This window comes from Ictidomys tridecemlineatus, chromosome 11, assembly GCF_052094955.1.
Source record: "Ictidomys tridecemlineatus isolate mIctTri1 chromosome 11, mIctTri1.hap1, whole genome shotgun sequence".
Lineage (NCBI taxonomy): Eukaryota > Metazoa > Chordata > Mammalia > Rodentia > Sciuridae > Ictidomys > Ictidomys tridecemlineatus.
The window spans coordinates 13,613,481-13,637,039 of NC_135487.1; the positions used below are offsets into that span (position 1 = coordinate 13,613,481).

The 23,559-nt window shown below is 36.1% G+C and overlaps 1 protein-coding gene across 8 annotated transcripts in view; it reads right to left on the reverse strand.

Annotated features, from left to right (window-relative positions):
* Positions 1 to 798: 798 nt before the first annotated feature.
* The window catches only part of Hp1bp3 (heterochromatin protein 1 binding protein 3), a 39,597-nt gene continuing 16,836 nt past the window's right edge, over positions 799 to 23,559 (reverse strand). For all 8 annotated transcript variants that reach the window (XM_078025519.1, XM_078025518.1, XM_078025516.1 and 5 more), the window contains 8 exons: positions 23,333 to 23,476; positions 21,584 to 21,664; positions 20,566 to 20,720; positions 14,424 to 14,514; positions 7,880 to 8,039; positions 5,732 to 5,843; positions 3,046 to 3,159; positions 799 to 2,586 (listed from right to left, as the gene is read on the reverse strand). In XM_078025519.1, coding sequence (XP_077881645.1) covers positions 2,289 to 2,586; positions 3,046 to 3,159; positions 5,732 to 5,843; positions 7,880 to 8,039; positions 14,424 to 14,514; positions 20,566 to 20,720; positions 21,584 to 21,664; positions 23,333 to 23,476 — 1,155 coding nt within the window. In that variant the 3' untranslated portion in view covers positions 799 to 2,288. The remainder of the gene's footprint in view (positions 2,587 to 3,045; positions 3,160 to 5,731; positions 5,844 to 7,879; positions 8,040 to 14,423; positions 14,515 to 20,565; positions 20,721 to 21,583; positions 21,665 to 23,332; positions 23,477 to 23,559) is intronic.

Genomic DNA, 23,559 nt, shown 5'->3' on the forward strand with positions numbered 1-23,559 from the left:
CATGGGTGGAGCCAAAAAAAGTCCCCCAATGAGCAGCTCCGCGGTCTGAAAGGGCGGGGAAACAACCCAATGACCATCACCGCAGAGGAGCCAATCAGTTGGCAGCTGGAAGTTTGCTGGGGCCCCTTTGGCTGTGGCTCTCAACAGCTAAGTGAGCAGATTTCTTACTCTTCATAAGCACTCTAAACTGAACTATATTCCTAGCCCCCTAAAATAGAATAGTTAGCACAGGTACCTAACCCATATTATTAAGACCTATTACTTGTCTGAAACTTTCTAGAATTAGGACTCCAGTGATTGTCTGTTATCTTTTGCAGTGCTGTAATTTTTTCCCCCAATCCAAGGATTTATCTGAACATTGAGCATTTATTTACTATGAAAGACTGGACTCTATGACTTTGAAATGGTCCTTAATACAAAGTGAAATTTTTTTCCTTTTTAAAAAAAAATATTTATTAGTTGTTGATGGATATTTATTTATTTATGTTTATGTGGTGCTGAGAATCAAACCCAGTTCCTCACAACACATGGCAGGCAAGCACTCTATCACTGAGCCACAATCCCAGCCCAACAAAGTGATTTTTAAAATTTTTAAATCATTAATAACCAGGATCAACATATCTAGAAACATTACTTATCATCAACATAAGAATTTAAAAGCAAATAAACTGGAGCTTGTACTTAAAAAGAAAGTGGTAATGTCCATTGCCAGGAGTAGAAAAGACTCAAAGGGACGGCTACACTTAGCTACTTCTGAGGATATACTAGATAATTTTTAAATATAAGCTACAGTTCAGCAGCTTTTAAAATTTCATGTTTATTCATATTTTTCAAAATATATGTACATAAAAAAAGGAAGATTTACAACAGGAAAGATTGCCTTACATGCAACACAAATTCCAATGAACGCATGATGGGATCACACATGATTTTGATCTATTTCAAGCCAATCTTCTCAAGTCCATTTCCCAGCCATACTTAAGCTGCAGAAGGGATCCCAGGAGACAATGCAAGTGGAATGAATATAAAACAAACACCTTTTGCTTCTGGCCAGCTCTCAAGGGGCCAGGAGATATACACCAAAAAGTTTAAGACAATTAAAATGTCAAGTGCCACAGGGAAGATAAATGATAACCAGAAATTGGTATTTCTCAAGTAGAAAGCTAGTGCTATTTAACACAACTTCACAACACTAAAACAAATACAAATAAAAAAGGGTTAGGTAGTAGGGCTTCATTTGCTTTTTTTTTTCTTTTCTTTTTTTCTTTTTTAATATCTCAAAAAGGAAGCCACTTGCTTGATATCAAAAGTGCTATGGAAAGAAAGGAGGGGGAAAAAATATCCACAGATGAATCTGGAATCTAGTTTATTTTAGCAAATTGTATGTTTTTCCACTTAACATTTCTACATTAGCAATGCTGTAATTCTCCAACGTTTCCTTATAAAAAAAGGCAAACAGGAAGTGACAACTCATGCTCCAAATATTCAAAAATATATTTTAACATTTGATCAAGAAGATTTTATATATTTTGATTTTTGGTAACACAGGTGACACCAGAAATTAAATTCAATATATTTCTATAATTCTCCTTCAGTCAAAAAGCAAGTGGTACAGAGAACTTGTGCTTGCTGTTAAGAGAATACAATGCTCTCTGGGTCAGTGGAAAATACCTAGAGGTTTGATCAATGTGAGAAATGACCCAAAGAGGTGGTACATTTTCAAAATCTAATGAGCTTGTACTGTTGGGCTTATTTCCAAAGCTAAGTTGTCTCTGTGTTTACAGTTGGAGATAAAGGGTTAGTGGAGTGATTTTTACAAATAAGATTAAGTGTTATAGCCATAGCTGATGTCTCCAGGGAGGAGGCTCACAATGAAGTCAGTGCTACACTGTCTCCTTTTTACTTCCAGCACCTGACCAGCATCCTGTTCTTGATGCTTTCTACAAATATAAAAATCTTTGCAACTGTTTAGATAAAACTGGAAGGAGGAAAAGTAACAATAGGAGTTGGGGTAGGGGAAGCAAAAAGGACAAGTATAGATTATATAGTTTAGGCAAGTTCAGGATTATTGCAGAAATTAAAATGACTGAGGGAAGGGGCAGGCACCAAAAACAGCACCTAAAGCTAACAATGCCTAAATTGATTTATTTATGTTCCCTCCCCACAATAGTTCATACTGGACAAAAAAAAGTGTAATTTTATAAGCATCAAAACTGAAACAAATGCACACTGACCTTATAAAATAAGATTCTTAATTTCATCATGATACCCATTTTTTCCTATAAAATTTACTTTTTTGCTTTGAAAGACTTCTTCATGGTGGATTTATTACCCTTGCCAGGCAATTTCACTTCCTTTCTTGAATTGGCTGCAGGCTTCTTTGAGGAGTTACCACTAGGTTTCTTGATGACTGAGGGTGAGGGTCTGGCTTTCTTGGCAGGAGTTTTGGCCTTAGGAGGAGCTTTCTTGGGAAGTGGCCTAGCTTTTCCCCGCTGGGCAGCTGGAACTTTAGGTGTAGACTTGGACCCTCTCTGCTTCATGGATGCAGCCTTCCCTGGGGACTTGGCTGGGGTTTTCTTCTGCAACCTGTGATAATAAAGAGTAAAGGCAGTCAGTACATGAGAGATTCACTTTTCCAGGACAACCAGTTGCTCTGCCTAAAGAAATACAGAAAACATCCAAGTCACCTATGTTAAGAATAGGAATGTGGCTTAATTTTTCACTAGAGACTCTATTAAAATTGAGTAAAATTCAACCAATTCATGGAAATCTACACATAACTTCATAACATTTTCCTACAAAAATATAGAACTATTTTTCTTTGAATAACCATTCTATGATTATGTATAGGTTTGATCAAAGAACACATTACATGTTCACATTGCTTTAAATTCAGAGTCCCTGAATTTTCAAGATAAATTCAGAATCTGAAAAGGATCCTGATGGGTTAAAACACTTCTCTGCCTTCAGTCCCTCCATTAGTACTATCTCAGCTCTAGGACACCTACAATCCTAACATAACAAGGGTTTTCAACAGATCCATACCTTCTCTTAGGAGGTGGCTCTTCATCCTCAGAGTCTTCTTCTGATGACTCATCTTCATCTTCATCCTCATCTTTAGAATCATCTGGCTCTTTCTTTGGAAACAGAACTCCTGGGCTAAGGTGCCAGGGGGTAAAACAGAAGTCCCATAGTTGTCAGGAAAAAATAATGTGAACCTGGATGCTCTTCCCTGGACAATCCCCACTTCTGTCCACGTTTGCTCAGTAATGTCAAGTTAAATTACAAATGTAAGATTACAGCCAGGAGCAAGAAGCACACACCTATAATCCCAGCTACTAAGGAGGCTCTGGCATGAGGAACAAGTTCAAGATCAGCCTGGGGAAAGTAGTGAGACCCTGTCTTAAAATGAAAAAGGGGTGGGGAATTCCCGTTGTTCAGTTATAACAGTATTTGCGCAACATGCATGGGGCCCTGGGTTCAACCCCTAGTACCACACACACACACAAAAAATCAGATTACAACTAAACATTTTAAACACATACATTCAAGACAGAACTTCAAAGACCCAGCCCATATATTATTCCCTACCTCCCAGCATTTAATAAAATTGATCCTTACTCATTTATTTTGTAAGCAATTATTAAACTCCTGAGTGGTCTAGTACCATATGAGCTACAATTGCATAGCAGTGAACGGTCTGCAGAGTAGTGCGTACCTTTTGCCTTTACACTAATGGTAAAAGACTTCAATGTCTAAGTCTCTCCAAAGGGCTAAAGAAATTCAACAAGGATCCCCTCTGTTTTGCCCTCAATGGTAAAAATATTGATCCCTTTAATACATCTTTAAATTGGAATAAAAGACTATTTTTAATATTTATTTTTTAGTTTATAGGTGGACAAGTATTTTTATGTGGTGCTGGGAATTGAACCCAGTACCTCACGCATGGTAGGCGAGCTCTTTACCTCTGAGCCACAACCCCAACCCAAGACTTTTTTTTTAATACTTATTTTTTAGTTGTACACAACATCTTTATTTTGTTTATTTATTTTATGTGGTGCTGAGGATCGAACCCAGGGCCTCACATGTGCAAGGCGAGCGCTCTACCGCTAAGCCACAACTCCAGCCCCTGGAATATAAGACTTCATTGCTTAAAATTCAAATAATATGCATTCAACCAAGTAACATTTATATTTGTACACAAAGACGAATTAAAAAAGTTATACTTGGGCTGGGGATGTGGCTCAAGCTCGCCTGGCATGTGTGCGGCCCGGGTTCGAACCTCAGCACCACATACAAACAAAAATGTTGTGTCCGCCGAAAACTAAAAAATAAATATTAAAAAATTCTCTCTCTAAAAAAAAAAAGAAAGTTACACTTGACTGTTGCTAAACTAGGATCTTAGTGGTACCTGCCAGGGTACTTTGTTTATTTATTTATTTTTATTTTATTTTATTTGTTCTTCAAAACATTACAAAGATTGCAGAATCACATCGGTTACATATCCACATTTTTACATAATGCCATATTGGTAACTGTTGTATTCTGCTACCTTTCCTATCCTCTACTATCCCCACTCCCCTCCCCTCCCATCTTCTCTCTCTACCCCATCTACTGTAATTCATTTCTCTCCTTGTTTTTTTTTCCCCATTCCCCTCACAACCTCTTATATGTAATTTTATATATCATTGAGGGTCTCCTTCCATTTCCATGCAATTTCCCTTTTCTCTCCCTTTCCCTCCCACCTCATGTCTCTGTTTAATGTTAATCTTTTCCTCCTGCTCTTCCTCCCTGCTCTGATCTTAGTTGCTCTCATTATATCAAAGAAGACATTTCTGCCAGGGAATTTTGGAAATGAAAGCATAAGGTAGGGATGTGGCTAAGTGGTTAAGCACCCCTGGGTTCAATGAAAGAAAGAAGGAAAGAAGGAAAGAAGGAAAGAAGGAAAGAAAGAAAGAAAGAAAGAAAGAAAGAAAGAAAGAAAGAAAGAAAGAAAGAAAGAAAGCCAGCCTAAGACTTGGGAGGCTGAGGAAGGAAGATCCTAAGTTTGAAGCCAGCCTGGGCAACTTAGCAAGATCCTGTCTCAAAAAGAGTAAGGGTAGGGGTGGCATGGTGGCTCAGTGGTAGAGTGCTTGCCTAGCATAAATGAGACACTGGGTTCAATTCTCAGCACTGTATATAAATAAATAAATAAATAAAAAGGGAAAGTGACAACTTATGCTCCAAAAAATGGGGCAGGGTGGCACAGGGTGGCCCTTAATCCCAGTATCTTGGGAGGATGAGGCAGGAAGATCTCAAGTTCAAAGCCAGCCCCAACAACTCAGTGAGACCCTATTTGTAAATAAAACACAAAAGAGGGCTGGGGATGTGGCTCAGTGGTTGAGTGCCCCTGAGTTCAATCCCTAATCCCTCCTCAAAAAGGGGGGCTAGGGGTGCAGCTCAGTTGTATAGCACCCATGAGTTTGATCCCTAGTGCTACAAAAGAGTGGGGGGCAAGGGAAACATCTGAGGATCTCAAAGAATCTGATGCATGATTAATAATAATATAATAATTACTAATAAACTCTAGAAAGGTAGTCAAAACTTGTCTGAGAACTATTCTACTCCAAAATGATACTGCTATAGGTCTTATTTTCAAATGTTTCCAGTTCAGTGTATTCAATTTAACAACAACTAGAATCTGATTAAATTCACAATGACCAATGCTTCAAAGTAAGAGCCAAGTGCTCACCTGGGGTAATATGGAAAACAGAGTTGGAACGTGCCACTGAATCCTTTACCAGAGATCTGCTCCATCCACCCATTCTTTTCACATTTCTGTAGAGTTTTCTTCAGCAAATGCACTGAACAAAAATTCAGGAATAAAGAAAGTTATGTATTTGTTCATATTTGGTAATTCAATACATACAGTAATTGACATGCATTAAGTGACTCCTTCGTGATCAAAGGTATTAAATTAGTTCACCAAACACTTACTTAGTGCCCCCAAATTTGGCAAAAGTTAAATTATAGCTGGGCATGGTGGCGCATGCCTGTAATCCCAATGGCTCAGGAGGCTAAGGCAGGAGGATCACAAGTTCAAAGCCAACCTCAGCAAAAAGAAGGCACTAAGCAACTCAGTGAGACCCTGTCTCTAAATAAATACAAAATAGGGCTGGAGATGTGGCTCAGTGGTTGAGTGCCCCAGTTGCTGACCCCCCAAATGTTAAATTACGATGAAAAGAGACATTGGAGACCACTGAGCCAAATTCCTCATTTCACAGCTTAGACTGGTTAAGTAATTTCTCTTTTTAAAAAAATATTTATTTTTTAGTTGTAGTTGGACATAATACCTTTATTTTATTTTATTTATTTTTATATGGTGCTGAGAATTGAATTCAGGGTCTCGCATGTGTGAGGCAAGGTCTCTGCCACTGAGCCACTACCCCAGCCCTAGTTAGGTAACTTCTAACACATAAATGGTTAAGAGCAGACCTAACACAAAATATTTCATTATTTTTTTTCATTCAAACATCTATTATATACCCATAGGTATCAATAATCATCTAGGAGAATTATCTGCAAAGATCAACAGAACAAAGTCCTCACAAGTCTAAAAACAGTAACAAAATAATATTGTAGATGCTGAAGGCCTCATTAATTCTCATCTTTTATACAAAGACATATCAAAAACATATCATGAAGCTGGGTAAGGGGGCACACGCCTATAGTCCCAGTGACTTGGGAGGGTGGGGCAGGAGGACCTCAAGTTCAAGGGCTGTTTCATCAATTTAGCAAGACCCTGTCTGAAAATTAAAAAAATAAAAAGGGCTGGGGAATGTAGTTCAGTGGGTAGAGCACTCCTTAGACTTAATCCCCAGTACTGCAAAGTAAAACAAACATTGCAATTCAATGTACAAAAAACAGCTGCAAAAATCAGTGAAACTGAAAAGGTTAATAGTTAAAAGTCATCTTTTCTTAGCACACTTGGCCAAAAGGGTAAATCACAAACAAAATATATATTTTAAATACAGTAAGGAAAAGATAAAAATACCAATTTATAAAGTAGGTAAGAAAACAATCAGAAAGCATTACTTCGTTATGTTGAAGAAATACATACTGCATATGTTAAGTTAATGTCATGACTTCAAAATTACCTTCTTACTTAAGTAGTAGTCTGTTTTGCATTTTCTGTTACTTGATTCCCATATTCCTCACTTTACATCCTAGTGTCTATTCTAATAGCTCACTACGAAGTAATCACATCTCACACTGGATATTTATGAAAGATCTCATAAACTAAGGTATCTAATCTCAAATCACCACCTCCTGAGGCAAATATAGTTAATTTATTTTTATTTTTAAAAGATGTTGATGGATCTTTATTTTATTCATTTATTTATATGTGCTAAGAATCAAACCCAGTACCTCACACATGCCAGGCAAGCACTCTACCACCCCAGCCTGGCAAATATACTTTATTGAAACAAAATACTTTGTTATAGAGCTTAAGTCAGTAAGAAATAGTCTAAGCAGTTAAGAATTCCACTGGCTTCATTTTAAGGTTAAAATACATTTTGTGGTAAACAAAAGCAGGCAAACAGAAGTAGGCAAAAATATAATTGAGGTGTTTTGAATGTAAAGATGTATCTAAATTACAATAATAAAAAAAAATATCCCAGAAACCTTTATAGTAAAGTAAAATCAACTTCCGATCAGCCTCTTGAAATAAGGATACACCTTGATGATTTGTTTTTCTTTTCATAAATGATAAATTTGTAAAGCTACTCCTTGTTGGTTTTTCTGTCAATAGTTAATGCTTTGACACATCTCTCTTTTGGTTCCTTCATCCCCCAAGAAAACTGCCCTGATCCCAGTTAAATTCAACTCTGACTCTTACTTTGATAGTTAGAATTGGTCCCTGGGTGGTTCTCCAGGACATACTTCTTCAGAGCAGTAGTGGAGCAGGTCTTCGGCTCATTCATGGCAGCAATGGCAGACAAGATTGCATATTCCATCAGGCTTCCACCAAGTAGGGGTTTCTCCCCTGACTTCTTCAGCTGTTTTCCAAGGAGGAAGAGAAAAGCATCAAGACAACACTCTCCCAAAGCAGGTCAAGACAAGACTCCTCTGCACCAGGTGGGTCGGAGTTCCTGCATCAGCACAGATATGTTTTACAATAAATTGTCAGGTTAGGGACTTTCTCTTCCCATTTACCAGGTATTCAATCTAACTGAGGAGCCCATACCCCTCTTATGGATATTTTCTCCTTCTATCTACCCCTCCATCCACCCTAAAACAGTAACAGCTAACCTAACCCAGAGATACCTACAATTCTATCCCAATAAGTAGGTTAATTTGCTTTCCCCACAGAAAATACTTCCTTTTATTGGATCTGAAAAATGGAGTAATTATAATAAACAGCCTTTTTAATCCTATAAGGAAAAAAAAACAAAAGAAAAAATTTGATAAATATTTAGGGTATCATAAATAGAAAATTACATAGCCTTTTTCAAGGCTAAAAAACTGAGGAATGAGATTAGCACAATAAGCAAAACAGGCAAAGAAGAAAATGAAGAATGCTCCATAATACTAGTTCTTAAAGAGTGGTCCCGAAACCCCTAGAGGTTCCTGAGAACGTTTCAGAGGACTGTAACTATTTTCATGTGATCTGCCTGTTTCACTGTGTTGACATGTGCACTGTTGGTCAATAAAACTGCTGTCATCGTACTATAAATCAACGTGGAGACAGAAAAATGTACAAGTAGTTATTGTCATCTTCATTGCTACATATTTATGGTTTATAGGGGGGAAAAGAGGTCTGATTTCATTTAGGAATGCCCTTTATGAAGTAGTTACAATTATTTTATTTAAATAACCATGCGAGTGCACCTCTTTTAATATTTTACAGGATGGAAGGGGAAGAATAAGTAAAGCACATCTGCTGCACATATGGGGGTATGACAGTGGCTGTAAAGTACCTGTGTGAGTGAGTTGTAGCTGAACCAGCCACATTTTTATGGAATACCCTTTTTACTTGAAGGAACTGAGATAGGTTGTTCAAACTTTAGGGTAGGGAAGTCATAATCTTGAAAATGAATTAAGTAAGCCTGTCACTTTAACTAACAGTATTTTGTTGCCAATGTAAAAGTCAACCTTTCAATAGAAAATCTGAATTGTGGAAAACCTGCATCTCTCACTGTGAGCTTGCTATCTTCCAAATACTTAAGTACTGTTCATAAGAGTTGATAATTGATTTTTGTTGTTATCCAATGAAATGTCAACATCTAAAAAATTTGCATAATCCAGCGAACCATTATTTTCCAAATGACCCATGCACTGTTACATTATTATACTTGGTTAAAAGATCCATTGAAGGGCTGGAGTTGTGGTTCAGTGGTAGAGTGCTTGCCTACTAAGTGTGAAGAACTGGGTTTGATTCTCAGCACCACATATAAATAAATGAATAAAATAAAGGTCCATCAACTTCTAAAGTAATAATAATAATGATGATGATAATAATAATAAGATAATAATAATAATAAAAAGATTCATTCAAACATCCAGACAGACCAGTATATTTTATAGAAGAAAATACATAAAGGTCATGGCAACTAATCTTTAAGTCATTACCACAAAAATCAATGTAACAGACCCTATTAACAGAATAAAGAACACAAACTGCATAATCATCTCAAATGACAAAGAAAAAGCATTTGCCAAATACAACTCCATTCACGATAGATTTCCCAATTAACTAGAACAGAATTTTCTTAACTGATCAAGGAATCTTAAGAAAAACCTAATGCTAACATAATGGTGAAAGACTAAATGCTTTCTAAAGGAACAGGCAAGGGTGTCTACTCTCACACTTCTATTCAACATAGCACTGGACATTTCTAAGAATCAGACATGCAAAAGAAAAAGTCATCAAGATTAGTGTGACCATGTTACTGTGACTCACTACATTTTCTGAAGGTGGCCACAACATTCTCTTTTACTCCATTTGCTTTTCAGCAATGCATCCTTGTTACCAGTTCCCCACATCAGAGGCTGGAAAGTATTCCTATACCCTCTTGAATCTGGGCAAATGCTTGTGAATCTTTATACGGTATAAGTGATACTGTGCTACTTCCAAGGGAAGCTCTTTCCTGGCCTTGCAGTTTCTACCTCTTTCCTTTTGGGAGCTAATCATCACAAGAAAAAAGTTGTGATCCTGCAACCACCCTTCTGGTGAGGAGCCCAAATCACATGGAGAGATTCAGAGGATCAGACACCATGGGAAAAGAGGGAGAGACAAAAATCAACATTGGAAAGGAAGAAGTAAAATGATCTCTGCAGACAACATTATCCCATATGTAGGAATCTACCAAAACAAACAAAAACCTATTATAATGAGTAAATCAGTTCATCAAGGTCAGGATACAAGATATTTAGATAAGCCAACTATATTTCTATAGGCTAGCAAGAATAACTTGAAAATTAAATCAAGAAAACCCTTTCATACCTTATAGCTCGGAAATACTCAGGAATAAATTTAACAAAATAAATTCAAGATTATGGACTGAAAACTATAAAATGCTGCTGAAAGAAATCACAAAAATGAAGAGACCTTTGGGATTCATGGATTAAAAAACTAGACAAAAGGGTGGGGATGTGGCTCAAGTGGTAGCATGCTTGCCTGGCATGAGAGTGGTACTGGGTTCGAACCTCAACACCACATAAAAATAAAATAGATATTGTGTCCACCTAAAAAACAAACAAACAAAAAACAACTAGACAAAAAGTAAAGATAACAATTCTTCCTAAAGTGATCTATGGATTCAATACAATTCCCACCAAAATCTCAGCTGGCTCCCCGCCACACACACACACACCAGAAGTCAAACATTCTTAAAAAAGAGGATTTATAATTCCAAATTCCAAAATTCACTCTAAAGCTATAGTCATCAAGACAGTGGTTACAACATTACGGATTTGCAGGGCTGGGGATGTGGCTCAGTGGTAGAATGCTTGCCTAGCATGTGTGAGGCCCTGGGTTCCACTTACCAGCACTGGAAAAAGAAAGAAAAAAAAATAGTTCTGTTCAACAGAACAGAACTGAAAAGTTTAGAAATAAACCCTTGTATTTATGGTCAATTGATTTGTGATAAGGTGTCAAGGCAATTCAACAAGGAAAGGAACAATCTTTTTCAATGTTGCTGTGACCTTAAATTAGGTAACAGATATTAAAGATCAAAAGCACAAACAATTTTTAAATTTCATATATAATGCCGGGCATGGTGGTGCATGCCTGTAATCCCAGTGATTCAGGAGGCTGAGACAGGAGAATCACCGAGTACAAAGCCAGCCTCAGCAACAATGAAGCGCTAAGCAACTCAGTGAAACCCTGACTCAAAATAAAATACAAAATAGGGGTGGAGATGTGGCTCAATGGTCAAGAACCCCTGAATTCAAACTCTGGTAGCGAAAAAAAAAATTGATAAATGAAACTTCATCAAAATTAAACACTTTTATGTTCTCAAAGATACTATCAATAAAGTCACAGAAAAAAATACTTCCAAGTCATATCTAATAAGAGACTTTTATCTAGATGAAGAACTCTCGGGCAGGTGCAATGCGCAGGCCTATAATCCTAGCAGCTCAGGGAATTGAGGCAGAAGGATCGCGAGTTCAAAGCCAGCCTCAACAAAAAGTGAGGCACTAAGCAATTCAGTGAGACTCTGTCTCTAAATAAAATACAAAAAATAGGGCTGGGGATGTGGCTCAGTGGTTGAGTGCCCCTGAGTTTAATTCCCCATACAAAAAAAAATAGGGCTGGGGATGTGGATCATTGGTCGAGCACCCCTGAGTTCAATCCTGGGTACCAAAAAAAAAAAAAAAAAAAAAAAAAGAACTCTTATAACAAATAACCTTGTTTTTAAAATGGACAAAAAGATCTGAATAGACATTCATGAAAGAAACTAACAGCCTATAAGTGCTCATCATCAATAATCACTAGGGAAATGCCAATCAAAATTGTAATCAAATACCATTTCATATCTACTAGTACAGCTAATAATAAAAAGAATAAGAGCAGATGTTGACAAGAATACAGATAAACTTATACACTGCTGATGGGAATATAAAATGGTGCAAAATGCCAGTCTTTTAAAAATTTTTATTGTTGGTGGTTCATAACATTACATAGTTTTGACATATCATTCTTGACATATCATATTTCACACTTTGATTCAAGTGGGTTATGAACTCCCATTTTTACCCTGTATACAGATTGCAGAATCACATCGGTTACACATCCACTGTTTTACATATTGCCATACTAGTGTCTGTTGTATTCTGCTGCCTTTCTTATCCTCTACTATCCCCCCCACCCTCCCCTCCCGTCTTCTCTCTCTACCCCATCTACTGTAATTCATTTCTCCCCCTTGTTTTTTTTTCCCCTTTCCCCTCACTTCCTCTTGTATGTAATTTTGTATAACCATGAGGGTCTCCTTCCATTTCCATGCAATTTCCCTTCTCTCTCCCTTTCCCTCCCACCTCTCGTCCCTCAAAATGCCAGTTTCTTAAAACACAAATTCACCCTGTAGCCCAGCAAGTCTATTCCTAGACATATATCCCAGGAAAATGAAAACACATCTGCAGCTGAAGCCCTAGCATTTGGGAGCATGGGGCAAGAGCATTTCAAGTTTGAGGCCAGTCTCAGCAACTCATCAAGACCCTGCCTCAAAATAAAAAAATTAAAAATGCTGGGGACATAGCTCAGTGGTAAAGTGCCTCTGTGTTCAATTCCCAATACTGACAAAAAAGAGAGAGAGAGAAAGTGTATGTATTTACAAAGACTTGGACATAAACGTTCACAGGCAGAATTCACAATTTAAGTAAAAAGTAGAAATAATCCAAATATCCATCACCTCATGAACAGATAATACAAATGCTAGAGCCACAATGGAGCACTACTTGGTAATAAAAAACTGTAGACAGGGACTGGGGATGTGGCTAGGCACTTGCTTGGGCATGTGTGAGGCACTGGGTTCGATTCTCAGCACCACATAAATAAATAAATAAATAAATAAAAGTATTGTGCCCGCCTACAGCTAAAAAATAAATAAATAAAAAGTGCAGGTGCATGCTACAATATGTAAAACTGAAAGAAGCTAGATACAAAAGGCCATGTAATGAACGGTTTCACATCTTTATGAAATGTGCAGAATCTATAGAGAAAGAAGATCACCAGGATGCCTGAGGCTAGGCGTGGCAATGTTAAGTGACTACAAATGAGCACAAGGGATCTTTTTTGGGCACTGGAAATGTCCCAAATTCAATGGTGTCAATAATTCATAAATTGATTAAAATTCACTGAATTATAAATTTTAACTTGAGTATGTATTAGGGTATATAGTAAATTATACCTCAATAAAGATTGAAAACAACCAACCTACCATTTGTAGACTTTTGGTAGGATCAAAGAACAATCAATATCCACAACTTTCTGCAAGTTCTCTTACTATACTCCACCTTTTTCTAACTGTATTTCTATGTGAGGCTGGACATTCTTCATAGACTCCAAATACATTGGAACAGATACCAGTTATCTATTAAAGCTAGATATTAAGGACATTTGCAAAAAAATACAAAAAGTGCTTCTCTCTTCATTAAAAAAAGTTTGAGGGAAAATAATTATTTTCCATGAAAAATGTAATTTTTAAAAATTTTCTTACAGTACTGGGAATTAAACTTTGGGGTGCTTTACCACTGAGCTACAATTTGTCCTTTTTGAGACTGGGTCTCATTAAGTTGCAGAGACTGGACTCCAACTTGTGATCCTCCTGCCTCAGTCTCCTAATTCACTGGGATTACAAGCATGAGTCACTACAGCAAGTTACCCATTATTTTTAAATGAGTTAGTAAGTATTTTAAAACTTCCTCAGTTTTAATTTCTAATACAGTAAATACTGCTATTGGTATAACCCACATCAACAAAAACTCTAGCTGGGTGCAATGGCGCATGCTTATAATCCCAGCATATTGGGAAGCTGAGGCAGGAGGATCGAAAGTTCAAGACCAGCCTCAGCAACTTAGTGAGGCTCTAAGTAATTTCATGAAACATTGCCTCAAAATTTTAAAAAATAAAAAGGGGAGAGAATGGGTTGGGATCGTAATTCAGTGGTAAAGCACTTGACTTGCAAGTGTGAGGCCCTGGATTTGATCCTTAGCACCACAAAAAAAATAAATAAATAAATAAAGATACTGTGCCCATCTACAACTAAAAAATACATACAAACAAACAAACAAACAAATAAATAAGGGCTGGGGATGTAGCTTAATGATAAAACACCCCTGGTTTCAATCTCCAGTACCAAAAAACAAAATAACTCTCTGGGTTTCTCAATACATTTTTAGATTATAAAGAGGATCCGAAACCCAAATCTTTGGCTTCTAACCTGGAATGTCCCCGAAGCACCTTTGCCAGTTATTTGTTCTAACTGTCCTCTCTCTACTGCTCTTTGCAGAGCATTCTTCAACAGCTGAGGCCTGCAGGAAAAAACAAAAACAAAAAACAAAATATAGTAATAAATACATCAATGAAAGAAAAATTTAAAGATCAAGGGTTTTTCCTAATCTAAAGTTCTGACTCTGCTGGCATCCTTTGTTTTTTTCCAATCAAAGAAGCAAAAAGTTATTACCTATACATAAAGAACCAGGTATCATACAAAGAACAAATTTTCAAACTGCTAGGGCACCCCCAAAACTCATCATTTATTACCATTAGTCTACAACAGTGACATGCTTTAACAATTAAGCAAAGGATGAATCTCTCTCTTTTTTTCTTTTACAATGCAATATGTAGACCATGTTTGACTAAAATCTTGTGTTGCCAGGGCTGGAGAGAGGTTTTGGTTGACCATATCTATAAAATGCAATATGTAGACCATGTCTGACTAAAATCTCAGCAGCTTAAGTGTAAAAGGTCACATTGGAGACAACTGGGTCATGTGAACTTGGACTGGTATTAGATTTTAGGCAATTATTATTTTGTTAGGAATGATATTAGTATGATAGTTCTTTATTTTTGCATGCATTCTGAAAATGTTCAAAATTGAATGTTTATAAAGTAGAAAAGGCTTTTTCTACCATGTGACAACACAATGAGAAGGCACTCACCTACAACTTGGAATAATAATAAAGCAGTCAAGACAGGTCTGTGGTGATGGCCTTTTGAGTAAAAACCTGATGTAAAGTAATTATTAATTAAATAAATAATAATAATAAAAGAATAGACTGAAAGGGGCCTTGGAAAAAAACAGCAAAGTAGATTAAGAAGGGAAAACCTTTCAGGCAAAGGAAACAGCAAATGTAATCTATGAGGCCAGTAAAAGACAAAAGAGCAGTAACTGAGGTCAGAGATGGAATGGACATGTAATGTCTTATGGGCTGTTTTAAAGACTCTTGCTTTTTTATTATTATTACTAATTTTGTGTGATGTGAATAACCTCTCTCAACAACATGTGTATTATGGTGCTACATATTTGATAATGATTCTGTGATGTTGGGAAGGGATTTTAAAAATACTGAGGTTAAACTGGGTTTCTTCCTTTGATTTTCATATTTTAAATAAAGCCACAGTCATTTATACAAAAGAAAAGGATCTGTCCCTAGGCAAATCTTTTGAGAATAGAGATCAAAGTAAACTGCATAGGTTTTTACATTATTTCTGTATGTATCTGATATATAGATCAATATCTGCACAAATTTAATCTTTTATTTTCTGGTAACTTGTGATCATTAAAAAGTGTTTGAAACTTTCTCATGAAATGTATATAATGGTATGAAAAATTCCTTTGGAGAAATGTGTGTTCCTTTCATTTTAACCAAACTGCAAATTTTCAGCATGGATGTGAAAAGCATTAAAATTATAATTTTGTGTACAAGACCAAATAATTCACTAAATTTGCCCCTTTTTACACAAAATGTTAAAATTGAAAAACGACAACTCTTTCTTTAACTATGAGGGGGCTGGGAAGCCAATGGGGGGTTTGAGTTAGAAAGGTGACATGATCGTACATTTTAAAGTCTCACTTTGGCTGGCAATGTTAAGAATAGACTGAAGGGGGTGGGCTGAGGTTGTGGCTCAGCAGTAGAGTGCTCGCCTAGCACATGCAAGGCCCTGGGTTCGATCCTTAACACCACAGAAAAATAAATAAAATTAAAGGTATTTAAAAAAACAAAGAATAGACTGAAGGGGGCCTTGGAAAAAATAGCAGGAGGTTATGTGTTCTAATACAGATAGGAGATGGTATTAGCCTGGGAGAGATTCATGGTGAAGGTGATGAGAAGTAGTCTGTTCAACAATACTTTATTTTTGGTATCAAGGATTTAATCAAAGGCTCTTAATCACTGAGCCTCATCCCCAGCCCTTTTTTAAGACAGGGTCTAGCTAAGTTGCTTAGAGCTTAGGTTGTTGGGATTATAGGTGTGTGCCACCATGCCCAGCTTTAATGATATCTTTTAAAGATAAAGCCAAATAATTGCTTACAGATGACATAGAAAAAAAGAAGAAATCAGCACAAAGTTTCTACAACTGGAAAGATGCTGCTGCTATTAACTAAAGTAAGATGATGTGGAAGAATGCAGGGCTTGTTTTGCTGGAGTTGGGGAGGATAATCAAGAGTTCAGTTTTGGATACTTAAGTTAAACATCCTGGTGGTGATGTTGAACAGTGTCTATACATCTGAATATGGAGTTAAAAGGGAGATGTGGATTATATTTAACACATTTGTGAATTAATGTGTGTGTACAGGTAGTATTTGAAGGTTTGCAAATGGAAACAATTACTGGTGAGTATGTACAGAAAAGACCAGAGGCCTAAGGTGTAACACAGGGGGTTATTTATATTAAAGAGTCAATGAAATCCTTAAAAGGTTGAAAAGAGGAGTAGTAAGGCTTCAGTAAGACATCAAGAAGGGCCTGGGTTCAATCCTCAGCACCACATAAAGATAAATAAATAAAGGTATTGTGTCCATCTACAACTAAAAAAAAAAAAAAAAAAGACATCAAGAAGGTGTCATACCCTGGAGGGCAAGTGAAGAAATGTTTTAAGTAGTGAGGAATCAAGTATGTTAAATGCTGGTGAGAGGGCAGCAACTTAAGGCTAAGAAATTTGCAATGTGGAAGACACTGTGACGCCAAGAGCAAAGAGTAGTAAAACATGGGGATGAAGTGTGACAAAAGTAGGTTTATATGCTCAGTGAGGTGGCGCATGCTTTGTAATTCCAGAAACTTGGGAGGCTGAGGCAGGAAGATCATAAGTACAAAGCCAACATCAGTAACTTAGCAAGATTCCATCTCAAAAATAAAAAATAAAAAGGTTAGGAATAGGGATTGGTGATTAAGTATCCCTGGGGTTTAATCCTCAGTATCCTAGTCCCCACTCAAAAAAATAAAAAAATAAAAAAAGTGGGTTTGAGAAAGTAGGAGGGGAGTAAATATAAATAGCATAGGCAATTTCTTTTATTTCTTTTTTTTTTTTTGCAGTGCTAGGATAAAATTCAGGGATTGCCCATGCTGGGCAAGCACTGTACCCCTGAGCTACACCACAATTCATAATTTCTAAAATATGTATGTATTTCTAGTTGTGGACGGACACAATATCTTTATTTATTTATATGGGTGCTGAGGATCAAACCCAGTGCCTCACACATGCCAGGCAAACATTTTATTACAGAGCTATAGCCCAACCCAACAATTCATATTTTTGAAACATTTTAATTGTTCTTTTGTTTGGCCAAGGAAGTGGGGCTCCATTTTCAAAGTGTATGACAGGACTCCACTGTGATCAGAGTAGAGAAAATCAATGATTTCACAGAAGAGGGAAAAAAATGTATCAAAAAAAAAAAAAAGCTACCAATAAAAAAGTCATGGATTATGAGTACCTGTACAAATACATAACAACAAATTCCATCATTATGTACAAGTATAATGCAAAAATAAAAAATGTGGAGAAAAAGATTATTAATGAAGGGCTTGGGTTGTAGCTCAGTTGTAAGAGCACTTGTTTAACATGTATGAGGCACCAGGCTCGATTCTCAGCACCCATATAAATAAATAAAGGTCCACTGACAACAAAAGTAAGTAAGTAAATAAATTGAAAATACATCTATATAAATATGTATATATATCTCACCTCAAACTTAATAAAAGGGCTGGGGATGTCGCTCATTGGTTAGGCATCCATAGGTTCAATTCCTAGAATTAGCTATGGGGATGGGGGCAGGGGAGGTCATGGATAAAGGTCTTCAGGTTCACTGGCATCTTTGAGTAAACAAACCATTATTATCAGGCAAAGTTTGTTTCAATAAGATGATGCCAAAAAAATGTTTCAAAAGATTACAGACATGGAGTACAATCACACTGAGAACCACACACATTCTTATGTAAATAGAGTAGAAATCTAGGAAAGGAAAAAAAAAATGAAACAAAAAAATATTTATTACTGGGGGAGAATATAGTTTCCAGTCACTAAAAAATAGAGAATAAGGGAAATAAAAATGAAATGTGTTTCCATCTTTAAATGCATTATACAATGCATTTCTGATCCACAGTTATATCTGCCTAACCATATTTCATAGCATAAAGACGCATGAATGTCAAGTTATTAAAATCATATTTTCTGACCTTATGATGTCCTTTTCTTTTTCACTATTTCACTAACACTTATGTTGCGTAGTTTCAAGATCAAAAATGGATTTTCTGAAAACGTGGCTTCTGAACTGAAACCGTGGCTTCCGAACTGAAACCTCATTCACCCAAGTAACCCAAGTAAATACTGGACTAAAATGTATCAGAAGGATACATATTCAGTAAAATAACCTTCTGTAGAATGACTCTGAATTAAATAACCAGTCTTCCAAAGATCATCACAACAAAGATGTTCTACAAACACACTTAAAACTCACATTCTGAGAATCACAAATTTAAACAAATTAATGTCTGCATGAATCCACAACTGAGCAAATGTGATAATTTAAATGATCATTCCAGATGATAAAAATTATCAAAATTCTTTCAATGTTTTTAAAATGAAGATATGCTACTTGTGAATAGAGCTAAGTTTTAACTTATTTTTGCAAAATTAAGGATTGAACCCAAAAATGCTCTACCACTGAGCTACATCCCCAGCCATATTTTATTTTGAGATAGGGTCTCACTAAGTTGTTGAGGATGATCTTGAATTTGTGATCCTACTGCCACAGTCTCTCAAGTAGCAGGGATTACAGGTAGGATTACAGGTGTGAGTCACTGTGCCCAGGTTGGAGCTAAATTTTATTGAAGCCTGAATTCTCTCATGCTCTATAATAAATCTAAATGAAAAATGAGTATCTAAGAGTATATATGGGGACTAGGGTTGTGGCTCAGTGGCAGAGCACTCGCCTGTCACATGCGGGGCATTAGGTTCGATCCTCAACACCACATAAAAATACAATAAAGGTATCATGTGCAAGTACAACTAAAACAAAATATTAAAGAAAAAAAGAGTATATACAGCTGACAGGTAAACAGTTACAGTCAGAAGTTACAGTTACAGTTAGAAGTCAGAAGTCCACAAGGTTCTATAACAGGGAGGGGCTTCAACCAATAGCAGATCAGAAATATTTAGGGGTTTGGGGTTGTGGCTCAGTGGAAGAGTGCTTTGGCCTGGCATGTGTGAGGCACTGGATTCAATCCTCAGAATCACATAAAAATAGTAAATAAATAACATTAAAAAATTAAAAAAGAAAAAAGTTCATAGCCTTAAAAAAAAAAAAAAGAAATATTCAGGGGAAAAATGTGTCTTTGATTGTGTACAAACTGTTTCTTGCCATTATTTCCTAAACCATGCAGTATGAAAATGATTTACATAATGTTTACATTATATAAATAATCTAGTGATGATTTAATGTATGCAGAAGGATACATGTGGCTATATGCAAATACTACACCATTTACTAAAAAACTTCAGAATTTGTAGAGCACACTATCAAGGGGGGTCCTGAAACCAATTCCCCATAAATAAGGAAGGACACCTATATTCTATCAGGATCTTATAAAAGAATATGTGGCTGGGTGCGGTAGCGCATGCCTATAATCCCAGCAGCTCAGAAGGCTATTTCACAGGAGGATTGCCAGTTCAAAGCTTGCCTCAGGAACGCAGCGAGCCCCTGTCTCTAAATAAAATATTTTTAAAAAGGGCTGGGGATGTGGCTTAGAGGTTCAATGTCCCTGGGTTCAATCCCTTTGCCAAAAAAAAAAAAAAAAACCATGTGGCTTAAGTTTCAAAAAACTATATAAGGTGATATGGAAAAGAAAATACAATGTGAGAGGGACCCTAAAAAAAAACAAAAAACAAAAAACTGCAAAGCTCAGCTAAAAGTAATCCATCCTTCCTGAAATTGATTTCTATACATGTATGAGTTTGTCAGGATGAATCCCACTATGTATAACATAGCTCTAATAATTTAAAAAAATATATATTAAAAAGTATTCCTTCCTGAATATTTAATTTGTCTCCTTTCTCATGAAATCATGATTTAAATCAATGGCTAATACCTGATGTCCACTCTAAGCTTAGGATAATACTGAGAAACATATTTCCTGATGAGACTGTAGGAAGCTTCTTTAGGTTCACAGAGGCGAGTAAAGGCCAGTGGGAGGACATCCTCCAGTTTTACTTGTGGTTCTGGATCTACCACAGAGCTCCTCTTCTGAAATGCAATAACAAAAATTATGATCATTACAGAATATAAAGCTTTCAGAGTTCATATACTTCTATATACAACTCAAGGGCTTTCCTCAGTCGACTGCCAATTCAATTAGCAAATAGAAAATAATCACTTTTTTCCCACATTCAAGTAAATCATACCACACTGGAGTTAAATTCACTTATGTGCCATTTCTTCCCAATAAAAACTTTATATTGAGAGTTAAAAGTGGGAATAATATATTTAAAGATTTTAATTCATTATCAGCCTTCAATAACAAAGGGTGAAGTGTAGTGGCAGAAAGTACACAAAAGTTTATTTTCAAAGTGTTAGTTTTATTTAAAAAAAAAAAAAGAAAGCGGTAAGAAAAAGAAAAACATTCAGAGTTGTGAAAAAGATACAGGGGAATTTTCATGATTCTAAGTATTGACATAGATGGAATATTAGGCATTTCCCTTTATTATTGCAGAAATATTTTACATAAGTGAAATTATTATGTCTTGGGGGAGTGTTAGTATTTACAAAGAAAAGAAAATTGGCTTTGAATATAGTTTTTAGATCTACTATTGGGCAAAAATATACTTTCATACCTCCTCTACTTAAAAAAAAAAACTCATGAAAGGTTATATAATTCATACAACTGCCCATAATTCAATGTAAGGCATTTAAGACCATGGGCTTAACTGGGCTAGAGTGCTTGGATTTGCACCCTGGTTATTCTACTTACTAGCTAGACAATTACTCATCATCTTTCTCGGCCTTAGTAGTCTTGGTAGAAAAAACAACACATAGTAAACACTCCATATATCTGCTATTTTTAGGAGTAGTAATAGTATTTCAGTGGTCAAACTGTGATACTGACTTACTTTTGCGTTTCTAGATTTCTGAGGCATTTTTCTTGCTTTTTGGACCACAACAAAACTTCCAGATGCACCTTTTCCTTTTACCTGAAGTAAAATAATTTTTATTTTAAATTATTCTAATATTTGTAACTTTATACTAGAATAAGAGAATTATAAAGCATGATGCAAGAAGTGTTATTTTGCTCTTCAGAGACAAAAGAACAATAGAAGAGGAGTCAAAAGACTTGGGATGAAATCTTAGCTCTGGTACCATCTAGTTATTCAAAATTGGACAATCCACTCAAACCTCTGAGCTTTTGTTTCCACAAATATAAAACTGGGGAAGAACGCTATTGTGAAACTGGGTTAAATAATCTACTATCAGCTTTTATAAAACAAAACATAAAATTTATCCCATGAAAGGAAGGAACAAAAATCTCTCAGGGTAATTAAAAAAAAAAAAAAGAAATGAGAAAACCCCTCGCTGTCTTGGAAGAAAACAGCTCCTTGGCAAGTTTAGGCCCCCATTGGTCTCAGGCTGCAATGCTTCACCATGGTTTACTAATTGCAGATTATTCCTTATGCAAAAGGTTAATAATCTGATAAATATTGCACAGGATTGTATGTTTAAGTCTTATCACATATTACAAAGCACTTACTCTCATACAAGTTTAAAGCTGATTCACAATAATCAAAAATCGTACAGACCTTAACTCCACTATACCGGCAATTTTACATATTTTGAGAAAGCCAGACTCTAAGTGCCACACAGCAAGACATGTTCTCTTCACTGGGTGGCACATGCCTATAAGCCCAGCATCTCAGGAGGCTGAGACAAGAGGATCCTGAGTTTAAAGCCAACTCAGCAACTTATCGAGGCCCTAAGTAACTCAGCAAGACCCTGTCTTGAAATGAAATACAAAAAAAGGGCTGGGAACATGGCTCAGTGGTTAAGCAATCCTGAGTTCAATCCTTAGTACACTGATGAACCCATAAGCACCTGACACACACTCAATATGTCATGGCTATTGTTCTAAGCAATTCTTAATAACTGTGCAAGATAACATAGACTATACTTGGAATCAGCATTGGTTCTAGAACTGATCTCAATTAACTCAGGTTTCCCTGGTTCTTCTAACAGTCTTTGATAGTTTTAAGTATTAACCAATTAAGATGAACCTATTTACAAAGCTAATTTATAAATAAAAAGTCTAATCAAATAAATTAGGTTTCAAAGCTAACAAACCAAAGATAAGAGCAACTGTCCTCTTTGCTACTGCAATAACAGGCTTCCTTAACCTACTTCGCATTTTCATTGCTATGTGATTTCTAGCACGAGCAGTCTCCAAAATAATCCAACTAAGTAAGGAAAATAAAAATTATACTACCTTATTTCTTCTGCTCTTCAGGAGGATAGTTAATTATAAAAGCAACTGGCAATGTGTTTTTCAAGCCTAATCTTAAATACTAACATTAGGTTAAGCTTAAGTATTAACATCATGCAACTTATTTTTAACACAAAAGAACATAAAGATCCTAAATGATACTAAATATGAACAACATAGCATAGCTGATACAAAAGATATTTTTTTAAATTTTTTAAATTAGGTATATATGACAGCAAAATGCATTTTGATTCATAGTACACACAAGATATTCTTATTCCTTTTGTTTATTTGATAACAGGAATCAAACCCAGAGATTCATAGATGCTAGGTGTACTCTACCACTAAGCCACACCCCCAACCCAAATATTCTTATTTCCGACAATACCTGTTTGATGACTCCTCTATTCAATTCTCTTTTTAGGGCTTGTTTAAGGAGGTAGCCCCTTCTCTCCAGCTCCAGAGAAGGATACTTATGGATGATATATTTTCGAATAGCAACCACTGATGCACCACTCTTCTGGAAGCATGCCTAGAAAACAGATTTATGAAACCATATACGTTACTTTAAACTAGTTATTTTTATTAGAGAACTTGACACATACTTTCAAAATA